This window comes from Oenanthe melanoleuca, chromosome 2 (assembly GCF_029582105.1).
Source record: "Oenanthe melanoleuca isolate GR-GAL-2019-014 chromosome 2, OMel1.0, whole genome shotgun sequence".
NCBI lineage: Eukaryota > Metazoa > Chordata > Aves > Passeriformes > Muscicapidae > Oenanthe > Oenanthe melanoleuca.
Window position 1 is genome coordinate 33,757,961 of NC_079335.1, and position 16,245 is coordinate 33,774,205.

The 16,245-nt window shown below is 36.5% G+C and overlaps 1 protein-coding gene across 1 annotated transcript in view; it reads right to left on the reverse strand.

Annotated features, from left to right (window-relative positions):
- Nucleotides 1-16,245, reverse strand: part of PREX2 (phosphatidylinositol-3,4,5-trisphosphate dependent Rac exchange factor 2) — a 169,993-nt gene that overhangs the window by 74,225 nt on the left and 79,523 nt on the right. Inside the window, exons 16-23 of the mRNA XM_056484325.1 lie at nt 15,805-15,947; nt 15,568-15,660; nt 14,119-14,267; nt 9,617-9,702; nt 7,262-7,398; nt 4,060-4,177; nt 3,042-3,226; nt 2,013-2,174 (exon numbers count right to left, since the gene is read on the reverse strand). Coding sequence (XP_056340300.1) covers nt 2,013-2,174; nt 3,042-3,226; nt 4,060-4,177; nt 7,262-7,398; nt 9,617-9,702; nt 14,119-14,267; nt 15,568-15,660; nt 15,805-15,947 — 1,073 coding nt within the window. The remainder of the gene's footprint in view (nt 1-2,012; nt 2,175-3,041; nt 3,227-4,059; nt 4,178-7,261; nt 7,399-9,616; nt 9,703-14,118; nt 14,268-15,567; nt 15,661-15,804; nt 15,948-16,245) is intronic.

The window sequence follows — 16,245 nt, forward strand, 5'->3', positions numbered from 1 at the left end:
ATTACTTCAGCCTGATGAACATTTGTTGGGATAATTACATTTAAATCTTTAGATCACAACAAGATCTGGAGCGTTACAAGAAATCCAATTATGGAGTTGTTCAAAGGCTGAAGAATGTACAAATTGTTAAGAAGGGTACTAAGGACATTCAATGATGAAAATGCTTCTGCAAGTACATATTTCACATCTCAATCTCCCACACATCCTGCTCCAGAGAGACCAAATGCTGGCTATGATTTAATCAGGTCATAAGTCAGGACCAAAATTCTTTTCATATATGTGTTGAGAAACATCTGGGACTCATGGCACTGGAATCAAGGTCTATTAGGAGCAAAATGTTCTGATAATAATAATAGTAGGAACTGCAGAAATCTACAAGACTTTTATTTATAGAATTCGAACTTTCACAGGAGCCAAGCTGGGCTCAGGCACTCTGAAAGTCTCCTGTAACTATGGTTACCTTTACCTTGCCAAGAAAATGACATATCTATTCCTGAAATCCACTGCATTACTAATTGTCATTAAAAGCTACAACTGTGAAACTACTGATTGTTGAGCAGATGAGATTTTAAGTGCAGTCTGTATCAGAAATATCTGATTCTAGAAAGTGTAAGAACTACGAAAACTTCCCTGAGGATGTTTTTTTTCACATCCAACAAACACAACAAAATTTGATTTAGTGTCTTGGTCTCCTTTGTAGAGGCTGCATATCATAGTCAAAATTTTTCAGCAACAGAAAACAAATAAATCACCTGCATGTTACTTGAACTGTAACTATTAATATGAAAACTAATGAATTTTGGTTTTAGAAAGATATTTTGAATTTTAACCAAACTGGAAACATGGAGCTTTGTAATTGAGGCAAAAAATGAAGAGATTAGATGGTTTGCTAAAGCAGTATCAGGACTCTTTTGATGTCTCCATTGACACAACTCAATTTATTCCATTTCTTTTTAAAGAGCATCTGGAAAAGTTTGACAAGCTGCCTTTTGGCCTTCATCCTACTGACTACTGAAGCTACAGGTGTTCCTAACAGTTCTCCCAACTTTTAATTTGAAAGGTAAAAAATCATTATCTACTCTTTTAAATGCAGCTTCTGCGAATGTGTGAATCTTATCTATTCACTTTCCTTTCCCTTTGCTTTTTCTTTTCAATTTTTTATGTATAAACTCTCAGAACAGACCAGTTTGTAAATGTCACAACTCAGATCCCCAAATGAGGCAAGACAGGGCAGAGCCACTCTTTTGGAGCCATTCTGAGCCTACTTCAAAGTAATTCACCTCTCCACAGTTAGGTTCCATGAGAGAGGAACTAGGAGTCTGGATGAGAAAATGAATTTGCATTAACAAAATGGCAAATGTTAGATTCATTTACACCCTGGTTGGTTAAACAACTGTAGAGAAATGCACTGACATCAAGCAGAGGTCATAGTCTGTGCTATTTATTAATTCACAAATCATTAATTTAGATCTCAAGCATATGAAAGTCAGCACCTTCTCCATTTTTCCATGCTATTATGTTTTATTAAACCAAGTGAAGCCAGTAATTTACAGAGATGTTACTATTAACAGTTATGTTAGGGCCTAAAAGTTGAATAAAAGGGTTAAAATTTGGTATTTGAGTTGCACTAGAAAGAAAAAAAAAATCAGTTCTATTGTTATTGCTACATTTTTGGTTAACATCTGCAAATTCACTAGAGTATTGGTTTAAGGCATTTACAAGAATGATGGCCCTTTTGTGGAAATATGCAGCTGATTGTGTCTGCAATTTGACACAGCAAACAAGTAAGAATACAAACTACCCAATGTCTAAAAAAGGGATAAGAAAGAGAATGGTTTGAAAACAATTGACACAATTACTCAGTTAAGGTATTCATGCTTCAAAATAGCTAAACTTTCAGCCACACTTTTGTCACTGCCATAGACACTCTGAAGAGTAATTCAAACTGTACCACATTCCCATTTTTCCCTTAAAAGACAAATATAATCAACCTTAGGACATGCAGATCATACCTTTTTATAACTAGAGATTCTTCTGTAGATATGCTCAATTTTCTCACTGCAAATGACACTGAATTTACTCTGAAGTTCAGTGGGGATCACGTCATTTAAGGAATTGAGGCTGTTGCAATTCTGCACAAAATGTTCATCGCTTTTTGCCAGTGCTTCAAGAATCTAAGATGATAAAACCAAGAGAAGTATGTTATAAAAGTAGGTTGACTAAAATTTTGCCTTACTAATCATCTCTTATAACTAAAGATGAAAAGCCTGATAACATTACAGAAAATGGTGCACAACAACAATGAATGAAGCTTGGGACACAAAGAGGTTTTCTTAAATCTGTTCCCTGCTAAGTTATACCCATAAGTATTTTTGCTTGGCTTCTCATGACATTGTCTGATAATGGATTTACTACTAATTTCCTACTAATGTAACCACTATGGCTCCTCTGAAATACATTATCTGCTGTATTTACTTGATCAGCACATATTATGCAAAGCTGCTGAATTCATTCATTCATTCATTCTAGGAAACCTTTGGTTTTACAGAATACTAACACAGTGAAATAGCATAAAAGAAAACTGAGTGCTATCCTCTCGTATATTCTGCATAAAAAGGCCACAAAATAGGGCACAGAAAAAGCTGTACTGGCCAGCAAAGACTGAAGCCTTGCTGTAATGGTGAGAGAACTAAATAAAAGGCACATTGAAGAGATGAGGGAGGTATATATCCTTTATAGATATTTCAGTGGATCTTTGAATTTCTTTCAAGTTTTATTTATTAATTCAGAAATAAGGGAAAGGGGCAGGAGGAATGGAAGACTTTGAAGATCTTTTAACATTTTTTTAGATTTAAAGGCTCAATTTATAATGACAATATAACTCATTTTACCTCCTGAGCTCACAATCATCCTCCAAAACATCAGAGAGATAAAGGTGACCAATTATAAGGTATCAGATAAAACATATATATCATAAAGACACAAGTTTCTCCATTAGTATTAAACACAATAAGCATTAACATACAAAAAACATTTCATACCTTTGCAGTCAAACTGAAAAATCCCTTTGGTTCAATCATTTTTTCCAAGACATGGCACTTTATTCCAGCTGTGCTGTCATACTCATAAACCACTCCATACTCTAGATGAACATTGTCAACAGTCAGACTCACATGATCCTTCTTCCCATCAATTATTGCCATAGTGTTAAATTTGTCAATTACCTCTAGAATAAAGAAAGCAACACAAATGAGTTCACAAGTCCTGGCTATTAAATGAACTATAAAGAACACAGGCAAACATTCTAGAAAGAGGTATGTTCTGATCATTCTGTTGAAAATTCATTAAAAAACCTGGCTGAACAATATAAAAATCCGAACACCAGTAGATTCACAGATGTTAAAATACTGGACTGCAAAACAGGCAGTACTCTTTCTGTACAGTTATTAAAGGGGGCTAATTCCATCCCATTTGTAATCCAGAGACATTAAGAAAGACCCACAAAAAAGCAAAACTGAGAATTTCTAAATAAAGTAGAAGAAAATCACTATGAAAACTGTAAACATTCAGAAGTGAAACCACAATAACTGCTTTATGAAGAGAACATAAATACAGTTCACATGTTAACTGTCTCTTTAATTACAAGTTGCATATGAATGCAGTTTTATCTAAACTTTAATTGCCTGAAAATAATCTGAAAGATAGTAATTTTCTTATTTCCCATGCAGTAATGACTAATAAATCTAGTTTGTCATAAATGATTACTAGTGGTGAAAATAAATCAGGTAATGCCTAGGTTTATGTTTCTTCCAAATGAAAATAAAGAGATTTTCCCCAAAGTGTTCTCAGAAGTATTTTCTCTAAATGGGAAAGAGTAATTTTCAAAGAATAGCATGTTAAATTTATATGTTTAGAATACATAAGAAAGTAAATCCTTATGCAAAACATATCTTATGATCTGCTCAAAATGTTCTCTCTGCAAACAAACCCACTGCCTACATTTTCCTTGTATCATAACAGCATTCTCAGCAATAACAAGATCAAACAAGCATCACATACCTTCCACTTTACAGTCAAAGGCATCACCTCCATCATCTCCAGAGGGTTTGGTGCTTGTTTTCTGAAGATCTTCCTGTGCACTTTCAATGCTGTTGTAAACCCACTGTATAGAATCTTGCTAGAAAAACAACAAAAAACAGACAGCTAGAAAAACCTTTGCAAGTTGCAACTGACAGCTATTTCACTACTTTTAAGACCTAAGTTAAAAAAAAAAATAAAAATCCAGATAATTCTGGCATTGTATAAAACCATCCAAAGAATTCTGGCAAGTTATTTTTTATTTCAGCATATATTGTCATGATACAGTATGAAGTCTGTGACAGCATGACATCTATAATTTTCATGTCTCCGCCAAAAAAAATTTAAGACATTTCAAATCAAACTGCAGACTGAAAAATATTTTTCTCCAAGAAATCATGGAAAAAAAAACCCAACAATTTTTGCCTGGCTCAATCTGCTGTGCATCCACAAACCTGGGGGCAAATATTATGGAATATCAACCAAAGACAGAGCATGTCCAGCTAACCTATCACCCATGTGCTACTGGCACAGAGAACCTATACTACAGCCCTTTTTACTTATATTTGCCTTTACTACAAATATTTTACTAGTGTAGCAATAATTTTTTTTCCCATGGATTAGCACCTCCCTGTACTCCTCCAAAAGAAAAGAACCAGAGGCTCCAAAAGTCCACCATCTTCTATGGCTGAGTGATACATGAGCACAAGAATGGTGGCATACATGGGTAATATAACCTTACATCTTCTGTCCTACATCTTCTACCCAGTCTGTAACCCAGCCTCATGTCCATCATACCCTTGTGGAAGGTCCTATCAAGCATGGCATCCCCAGATTACTCTTTGTCCCTTATACTTCAAAACAAGCTTGACAGTTAATCACCCATTCTCCAACAGCTACAGCAGAATAAATGACATGATTATGACAGATCTGAATTCAAAAAGAAGCTCATGGAAGAATTCAAAGTTAAGAAATTACAGCAAAAATTTAGACTGAATGTTAAAATCTTCATGCAAAATGCCAAATACATCCAGTTATCCTCTGCTAAAATACAATGTTCAGCTTCTACCTTTACCCCATTGGTGTGGTTTCTCTAGGTTTCCTGGATTCATCCATGCCTTGCTTTTCACTCAATGGCATGGAATATTTTAGTAAGAGAGCTTAAGTTTTAGAGCTCTGTGTTGATTGTTGGAAGTCATCTGTGCAGAAGCTGATCAACAGAAATGCTTCTGAAATCCACTCTTCCTCTTAGAAGCTTGAAGCACCTCAAAGCTTGATGCTTAGTTATGGAATCTAACAGACTTGCTTGGCAGCATTAAGATTGCCATGCCAACCTCTAACAGGAAATATTAACTACTTAAACTGAAAGTCTTTTCCAAAAGTTAATAACCAATGTAATGCAATATGACTTGGAGCAATCTTCTTCAAAATCATTAAAGGAGAGCAAACTAAGCATCAATTTATCACATCACAATTAGTACCACTGCAAAGAAATTGTAATTACAAGAAGCAAAATCTGGTCTCAATTTTTTTTATTAAGACAAGACAGAAGATAAACACTGTCCAACACAAATTACACAGTTATTGACCGAAAGAATCTGAAATGAAGCTTCATCCTCCAGGTGATTAGGAAGACTTTTTACTCTGAGAAGTAAAAGATATAAGAAAGAAAAAAATATTCCACTTCAATTATGCAATTGGGAACCACAGAAGAGACTACAATATTCTTGGTAATTAAATTAGAGGCTGTAGGCACTGTACTTACAAAATAGGAGAAATCCAGTCATTTTCCAAATAATAATTTTAAAAACCCACCAAATTTCCAAATAGAAAATTAAATTTTAGATGTCTTTTCACCAGTGGGAATACTATCATTTACTTCAGTCTAGACGATTCTCCCATAGTGTTTGATAACACTGCATCCCAAATGAAGTTTTTCTTGCCTGAGGAACTTCAGTTATCTGTGATTTGCTGAATTATGATCAGCTATTTTTAAAAACTGAAATAAATATTATACATAGGAAAAAGCTTCAAGTTATTATATAAGTGATTAAAAAACTCAAAGTAATTTTTTAATGTCAAGGCATTCACACCAGTCAACATTAATCAATGGTCTTTGGATGTCACTAATATCCATAGGAAGTCTACAGTTACACAGAGAGAACAAAACTGCTATAATGAATTTAATTTATCTTATATTCTAACCAATTTTGCTACTAGTGAACAGAACATTTTCTCTTTAATAGAGTGCATCTTCCTTCAAAGCATAGGTGAGCTTGATCTCAATACACTATGTAACAATTTCAACAAATTCAATTTCAATTATCATTTAAATACAAACATCCCAAGAACATTTTCATCAAGAATGTATTTATAAGATCCAGTTCTAACTATATAATTCTTATAACTATGCAGTAGGTGTGGGAGAAGGATTCAACTATTGATTTTAATTGGATTTTTCTCCTCGGTAAACACATACTTGAAGAGTTTGTGAAGTTAATTAATAATATTGGTTGACAGTTTACAAAAAATTTGCAGAGAATTGGAAAATTACATTATAGAATCCAGCATGGTTTGTTTTTCTTCTTAAATTTGTGTCTTGGAAGCCTGAGATTTTCTCCTTTACTAACATGACAAAGAACAAAATTTGCATGCATTTAAAAAAAGGAAATTTTGAGCCCTTGAAAATATGCTTATCCTCAAGACTGGAATGCAATGGGAATGGGAACTCTGACTTTTATGGATGGAATATATGCAGTCTGCTCTCTGTGTACTGAAGTGTAACAGAATTCTGGAAGTAGATCAGTTTTATGCAGTTCATTCTCCTGCTGCTGAGCAGGCAGCAAGCTGTGTGATTCCCTCTCCATCAAGATGAGAATATACCTCAAAATTCTTTCTGCATAGGACTGCAGAAGTGCTTGAAAGAGCCCTTTAAAAACACCATATAAAAATTATCTATGATATTTATCTCAGTGCAGAAACTAAGCAGATTTTGAATACTATCCCTGAACAATCTTCATGTTTTATATTTCAATTGGCTCCCCTTCAGTTTTATTCAATACTTCTTTCCTCTCACCCCATTCAAACACAACAGATATGTGCACAGAGATAGCCACCACACTGTTATTTTGACCAAAAAGAGAAATCTAGAAGAAACCGTGCAAGGGCCCCAAATGAGACATACCTGCATTGGCCGCCTGTACTTCCTGCAGGCTGTGACATGAGCAATAACACTGGCATGAGTCTCTTTGCTGACATTAATTCCATTCACTTTGATTATGCACTGGCCAGGGTGGAGACCTGCTGCAGCTGCCACTGTTCCTATTAATAAAAACCCACATAGTTAGCAGAGCTCTTTCTCTAAAAATCTCCTTCCAAGCTTACAGTCCAAAAACCCTGTTTTTTTAAAAATCAGAACCAGGTCTGACTGATCCCTACATACTTCCTCTGACCACAGAGTACTTCTGTAGACCAGGTGGATGCCAAGAAAATTGAGTTTGCCAGCAGATGTTTCCATAAAAGAGATCAGACCATTTTCTAAAGGCTGCTTTATAAAACAACAAACATTGACTAGAAATATGAAAATGTAAAAAAGTCCTCAAAGAAAAGGACTTTAAAAGGATAAAATGGCTCTAGCTTGAAAGTCACTAAAACTTTGCCTACTTTTATATGACCCAAGATTATGAGCTTATTGTTTAATTCAGGTGTTTCAATTTTGCATACAAAACAGGTTTCTGGCAATAACATAAAGAATTATAGGAGCATATGAGAGTATCATGTTAATAATGAAGTGAAATATCTAAATTCCAAAGACATTTCCAAAGATGCTGTTCTTATTCTCATCTTCTCTACCAACACAATTAAGGCAGAGGGCCTTACAGTTTTAAATAAAAATCTCAAAGATAACTAAGTAGAATGTATCAAATTAAATTATCAGAGGGTGGGATAGGGAGACGCACACGACATGACACCAAAACAAAACATTCTCTCGAAGCAACATAAAATGTTTGGTTGAGTGACTTATTTTCACAATGGAATAACCATGTTGGGAGAGTCTAGTGACTGAATAGGTGCCACAAAAACAGCAGCTGTCTCCAGGTCCTTTCAGTGTGATTCAAACCCACTCCTAAAAGGCAGCCTGCTGGAGTATGGCCTTATTTCCAGCTACATGAACATTCACCTCCTAATGTCTCTTGATACTGCCACAGAGGGGTCAGGGAAGTAAAAATCTACTGCCTGGAGTCTGCCAGGCTGGGGTGCAGAAGACAGGGACTATGAAAGAAAAGGCTGGACTGAATTTGCAGGGCTGACAAATAGAAAGCTTGTCACGACTTCATGACTTGCCAGCTGAGCATGTTTGACAAGGAAATAACTTACAGAATACACATGAGCTTCCCCCTTTTAGAAATTATCATTATTTGATTAAAGCTGTGTTTAAAATCAAATATAAAAGAAAGTCATTAGAAATTACACTATTACCAGCTATTGCAATCTCTCCTCACCCTAAAAAGGTTAAAAATAAACATATAAATAGATCTTATTTAATTCCCCTCTCAAAAAACCTCCCCTAAAGCTCTCTTCAGAATACCCCAAGGTCCCAATTCAGCAAAGTATTTAAGCACATGCTTAAAATCTTCCAGATTTAGCAAACCACACAAGCAAGCACTTGCATATTGTTGAGGCTAATTAGAATAAAGTATGTGCTTTATGAATAATGATAGGCAGCTGATTTGAGATCCAGGTGCAGAAATAAATTATCACATCAACTACTAAGTCTGCAGTTTATTAATTTTTCTTCTGAAAATCTGATTTCTGGCACCACAGCTTAGAAAAAAAGTTATCAAACTCTGTTCAAATCTGGCTGTTCTGCAGATCAGTTCACTTTTAATTCCTCAGTTACAAAGGCAGGAGTGGGGGCAAAAGACACAACTGTCCCAACATACCTGAAAATACAGTTAGTTTGCTCTACCATAAACAACACCAGACAACAAGAAATAATACTTCAACCTCTTTTAGCACAAGTGCACTGCTCAAAAACATTGAGTTAGGATTGCAAGCATCTGAAATCACATCCCAAAAGAGTATTTACATTAAACATCTGCAATTACTAAGACAAAGCCACTAACACTCTTGAAAAGATTTGTAGAAAGCACATTTTTTTGTAAAATGTTTTCAAAACATTGCAGAACCACACAGCTACCTAGCAAATTAACACACAAGTTCCCAACAGCCATTCATTGGACAAAGTGAATACTGCATCCTTCAGCTACTTCATCTATAAAGAATGCACAGCTTTAACTTAACTTTCCTACATTGGTATAACATTATATACATTTGAAAAAAAAGAGTTGGAAGATGTAGCCAAAACTTACAAAGTATAAGTGCATAAGTACATAAAACAATTACATTTGAGTTTGTTACTTTGGGAAAAATAAAAATCTAAGATGGATTACTGGACCTAATTTTGACTTATCTCGACCCAGTCATTTGGATATTAAATGTGTATTTACCAGTACCACTGACAGGTCCTATAGCTTACCTCTCCCAACAGCATGGACAACAGATGGGCCAAAACCCCGGATTTGGAATCCAAGTCCATCTGCAGAGTCAGGAATCTTCACTGTCCTGATACAAGCAAAGATTTAACATGAATGTAGCAAAAGGCAGCATTTTGTTATTCACAGCATATAGATCACAAGGGTGTAAAACCCTGCACTCTTATTCAAATCAGTTTTCAGATTTTGCAGCATTCATATTTAAGAAACCCTGTACCACTAACACCAGAAACAAGAGCAAGCTGAGGCAGCACAAACAATCTATTTCACAGGGAAATTCAATGTGCTGATTATAATCAAAACACCACCATGGCTTCAAAATCCCTCCCAAAACGACTGATATTTGGGTAAGTTGCCACAGAACAGCAACACTGAAAGCCCTGGGAAGGAAAGCAGTCTGTCCCAGTCAGGAGGACAGAGCCTGGGGACCAGAGATCTCAGCAGGTCTGAACAGACAAGCTGCAGAAGATTGTAGAGCTTAAATCCATATTACAGTTTAACAGAATCACAGGATAAGCTGACTTGGAAGGGACCCACAAGGGTCATCAAGCCCAGCTTGTAGCTCTGGACCATCCCCATGTACCTGACAGCACTGTCCAAACACTCCTTGAACTCTGTCAGGATGGGGCTGTGAGCACTTTCCTGGGGAGCCTGTTCCAGTGCACAACCACCCTCTGGGTGAAAAAGATTTTTATAATATCCAACCTAAACCTCCACTGGCAGAATTACAGGCCTTTCCCTTGGGTCCTGTCACAGAGAAGAGATCAGTGTCTGCCTCTCCTTTTCTGCTCCTGAGGAAGTTGCAGATGCATTGAAGTATCCTGTCATAAAAGGAGATTTTGTTTGATAAGCAGGGCTTTCCTCTCATAAAGCCATGCTGGCTGTGACCAATGACTTCATTCCCTCTCAGGTGTTTTTCAATAGCTCCCAGAATAATCTTCTCCATAACTTTACCAGGCACAGAAGTAAGACTGACAAGTCTGTAGTTTCTCAGGTCCTCTTTCTTGCCCTTCTTGAAAACTGGGACAAAATTCACCAGCTTCCAGTCAGCTGGGACCTCTTCAGATCCCCAAAACAACTAAAATATCTTCAAGAGTGGCTTTAAAAATGACATCAGCTAGCCCTTTGAGGATTCTTGGATAAACCCCATCAGGGCCCATAGATTTGTAGGGATCCAGCTGAAGCAGCAGATCTCACACAGTTTCAGGGTTTGCTGGGAGTTGATCATTCTACAGTCATGATCCTCCAGATCAGGGCACTGAGACCCCTTTGGTCTATCACCCATTTCAAAGATGGAGGTGAAGAATAAATTAAACACCTCTGTGTTGTCCCTGTCCCTGTTTGTGAGGTGACCATCCTCATCCTGTAACAGGTCAGTTATTTTTACACTACCTATTGTCATTAATATACTCAAAAAAACTCTTATTGTCCCCCACATTTCTGGTCAGCTTCAACTCCAGTTGACCTTTGGCCAGATGAATTTTCTCCCTGCAGTGGTGAGCAGCATCTCTGTATTCTTCCCATGTCACTTGTCCTTGGATATTTGGGAATCACCTGCTCCTGTGCCATTAGGAGGTGATGTTTAAAAATTGACCAGCCCTGATGAACCCCAACAGCTGCAAAGACATTTTTACTCTGCAATAAAGAATCCCATCAGGTGTAAGTAGACAAGGTGTTGGGTTGATCATCCCATGGTCAACAAACTCAAAATTTTTCTGCTCACACCAGCCTTGGCCATTGCATTGACCTGGTGGATCTGCCTAATCCTATTGATATTATTCCTTGTTACTGGAAGAATCAATGAAATCAACTGCTATGCTCCTGATTCCTTGACCAATTGACCCAGGGCACTGAAGCCTTTTTCAATTGCCCTCAGACTTCCCTGTTGTATTTCATCACTGCCAGTTTGAACAATCAATAGCAGAGAGTAATCAGAGAGCCTGACTAGATAGGATTGTTTTCCAGTAATGTCCCTTATCTGAGCCCCTGGGAGACAATAGACTTCCCTGTGAGTTGGGTCAGGTCTGCATACTGGACTCTCCATTCCCCTTAGAAGGGAGTCTCCTGTCACAACTACCCTTCTTTTCCTGGTAACTCAGGAGGTCTTGATGCAGGGAGCAGGTGGTGTTGTTTCAGGAGGCCCCACCATTTCAGACAGATCTTTCCCCACCACATCAGTTGTTTGGCATTCTAGATCCAGAGCCCCATACCTGCTGGAAAAGGTACCAGTGCTGCATGTCAAATTCAGGGAAAGAGGAACCTTCTTGCTGGTACATGCTGTGATGTGGCTCCAGCCTTCATCTCTACCAGACCCCTGGCTAACAGTCCTTTGACCAAATACCCTGCAGGGTTCTGAGCCCATCTGCTTCTTCCCCACAATGGAGGTTCAAGACTCCTGGGAGTCTGAGACTGTAAGCATTGCTAAAAATAATTGATCTCTCTTTGCTCGTTCACTCAAGCACTGCACAGCCAGTTGACTTCCTCCTGCAGCTCCACCTGCAACACAGCTCCTCAAACACAGCACACTCTCTGCACAATAATTCCTTGTAGTCCCCAGCCTTGTAAAGAGGAATCAGGCACTCCCAGCAAACTGTGCCTCTCCTTGCTGAATTTTCTTGAAATAATGTTTTGTTGCAGTTTTTCTGAGCAGCTACAGAAAGTACTGAGTTTTGTAAAGCAAGAATCATCCACTGCTGTTTGTATGACACGTAAGCACACTGTGCTGCACTCCTGCTTGGTTTAAGAACAAGAGTAATAATCCTACTGACAAACCTAACCAACAAAAACACAGCTCTGAGAATCAAAATCCACATCTAGTCCTTAAAATTAAGCACTGAACTTGCCCAAAGTAAGCTAGCATGCCCTCATGATACCAGCTCAGGGTCTACTAAAAGCAACACAGCTGCATTAGCCCTTATCAGAGCTAGTTAGATCATGCATAACAGTGCACTGATTTAACTTTGCAGCCTTTCCATCCAGAGCCAGCTCTGTTATTATTTCAGAGATCTTTGCCCCAAGCTCCATTTCCCATTGCAAAAGCAAACAAATTCAAATGGATGCTGAAAAGTGATTTTAAAATACATTTGGACTGTAGCAAATTTGATTTACAGGCAGTTTTGAATAATAGAACTGCATCATTTCATGTACATTTTTTTCTAGTATACATAATATTAGGCATTTGGAGATGATTATCATCAAGGGTGAGATCTGAACTTCACTGAAATCTGTATTTCTTTTTTTTAATATAATAATATATAGAGATTAACAAATGTTTACTTGAAACATTTTGAAGTGCAACATCATTTAATGTACTCATATATTAACTATTGATAGCATCCATATGATTGAATTCAGGAGAGAACTGTCTTCTGTGAACTCAACTGTGCTAGCAGCAGCTGCTCACAAAAAGCAGCGAATGCTGAGAAACAAATTTGACTCCTCTGAGATCTGCATTCACTAGATCATCTCTCTCAACCTTGAAATTCACCCACAAGTTGAGTCAGAAATTAAACCAAGATTTGCATTAAAGAAAGGCCAAGATGTGCTTTTTATCCTTTCCAAAATCCTGTAGTCTGGGGGATTTTTTAATTGTTGTTTTTGTTTGTTTAGGGGTGGGAGCAGGTCTCAGAACATCAGTTCAGAAAAGCATCTTTATGCCATATTTATTTCTCTGCTCTTTTTTCTGTTATGGGTGGCATTTTACTTCTGAAGACACTTTTGCTTATTAACAGGAGAAGGAGATCTTCAATCTACCTCTTAACCAGAGCTATTTCTGAGCGAGGCACTCTGTATGCTGTATGGTAACAGAGGGTGGCACCTCTTTATTCTGCAAATTTTGAATAAAAAATTACTCCTGACAAGTTTTTCTTTGTCTCCTCCTTCTATGTTATATATAATCTAGCAAAAACTTCATTAACTTTACTAATATACTGATGCTCATTTACGTATTTATTGAACCTACCTATTAGGCCTCACTTTTTATTTCTTTTATATAACAAAACTTGTGTTTAGGTAGGAATGGTCCAAACTGTGCACAGAAATGCATCTGTTACATAAAGATGAGGAGCTGTTTATTTCCTCCTGCTGTTTACACAACCAACACACGAGCTGAAGGGGCCCATGAGACCACAGAGTCTGATGGTGCCAAACTAGCAACTAATCCCCAGACACAGGAATTTGTTTAATACACATAATGAGAGATAAGTGGTCAAAACTGTCCATATAGTCAATGAAACTTCATTTAAACTTGCAGTACCTGCATGGATTTAAAGCAGCAGAGCTGAAGATCTAAAGTACTCATGTGACTCTTTTGCTGACTCACAGATAGGATAAAACAAAAACAAGGCAAATCAAATTGCTTAACTTTGCAAAATCACATCAGATACAGCATTAAAAAACCCTGTACAGTAGTGCTCTCTGAAGTTCCACTGGTTTTAAAATTCCTTGGGTTGTTGTTTGTAAAGTGTCCAGAGGAACGATAACTTACTCTCGAGGTTTAGTGCTCACAAGGACCCGCAGGGGCTTCCTGCTGTTCAAACAGGCTTTCAGGAAGCAATCCACTTCACCAAAGGGCCGCAGAAAAACCAGGTCACCGTTAATGGCAAAGATTTTCTTCCCAACTTCCAAGCCTGCCATCTAGAAAGTAACAACAGTTGTGTATATATTTGCTTTTCATAACCACTAACACCATGTTTTCTTCTGCTGCCATGCAAGTCCAATAGAAAAAAAACATTCACATTTTCTTTACATTCCTTATTACTCCTTCACATACCATGCACAAAGGACTTACACCACAAAATGCTTCTAAAACTGGTTAAATTCATGTGAAGGGTAAACACTCATTCTGAAGAGAGCTAAATACAAGACCTGGTCTTAATCAAAAATTTGCAACAGTATTACAAGAATTAATGATTACAATTATTACAATAGTTAATTTTTGAGTAATTTTCAACAGCTTTGATTGAGCCATTTATTTTATGACAGTATTTAACTTTTCATCCACCATTTTCCAAAGGAACCAAAGCTTCTCTCCATAAAGAAAGACACAATTAATATTTTAGTAAGTGAATATTTGGTAAGTTCCAAAACAGAAGAGTTTTTAAACTTTGGTCTATCAAGAAAAGTGCCCAGTTTGAATGACAGCAGTACAAAGAGTGGTTCAGGGCATGGGCAAAGCCCTAGTGCCCTCTGAGATTATAGCAGAACTAACTGCTGGAAATCACTCTACTTAGCTCTGTGGCTGAATTATATTATTCATTTGCTGTGTCTATTTATAATTTAAATTTGTACTCCACCATGAGATTTAGAAAGCCTTGAAATCTAAGTCCAAATTTTTCTCTCATAAAAGAGAGAACTTTATCTTTACATGTATAGAGACTCCCATGCTGCTCAGTAGAATATTAATTAACCCAAAGAGAATCTAAAGCAATGCTACCAAACAGGAAGACTGTAATTTATTCATTCAGATTCTCAAATTCCAGACTTTATCCAAAGCTTGATACATCCCTTACTGTGAAATATATCAACTGCAACTTGCAGAGTAGCTCTATACCCATTTCATATTCTACCAATAATATTAATTTCAACTATGATAATGTCATCACTGGAATATTATAAAATGCATAAAAATAAAATTACAACTTTTATATCATCACTCAACATGAAAATTTAGCTGAGCATAAAATAAGTGCTAGATAATGGTCAGAACAATATTTTAAACAAAACAAAATAAAAAATTAATAAGAAAACAAATAAACCAACCAAAAACAACAACAAAACAAAACAAAAAAAGGAAGAAACGGGAAAAGTTTCACAGCTTTCTTGGTAAATGTCCACTGTCACCTTCTACTACTACAGACTTTTCTAAATTATATACAAAGCATACATGTGTGATCAAGTAAATATAACAGGGAAGATAATTTATAATACTCAATACCTCAGCATTTGATCCTTTCTCAACCACTTTAATAATTGGCACCTTATTTTTATCTTCTAAACCAAAACCATAGGTTCCTTCATTCGATTTAATCTGTAAAATAATTATTTAAAAATATTATTCAGAAAAGCATTAATAAAAACTGAAGCATGTCTTCATTAAACAACAATAAACTCTCATAATGCATTGTCACTATGACCAATTTTTTTACTCACCAAAGCACACAAAGTCACTCACCAGTAATGACTTGGCTATGACATTTTCCACTACTTTCAGATCATGTTTCATCAGTCTGTGCTTCATATTTGATCCTTCCATTTCTTCATCCGCATAAAAACGGAACAGCAGTGGTTCATCTTTAAATTCACTTTTCTCTAACACTGTATGACAGAAACCCACACGTATTAATATTTATTTTCTTTTGAACTTTTGAATATCATGTCTTTCATAAATCATAAAATACTGAACATACACATATTGAATGCCAGCAAACTATTTTTTTTGTGTGTGAATCTAGGGAAATCTTTAAACATACACAACAATTGTTATTTGGATCCATTGTAGAGGGACAGGTATCACTAAGCTCCTTCATTTTTCAACTACAACATCTGGATTCCACCAAGCTGAGAAAGACACATTAGCCTTATATATAAATTATATATAAATAGTTTTAGTGAA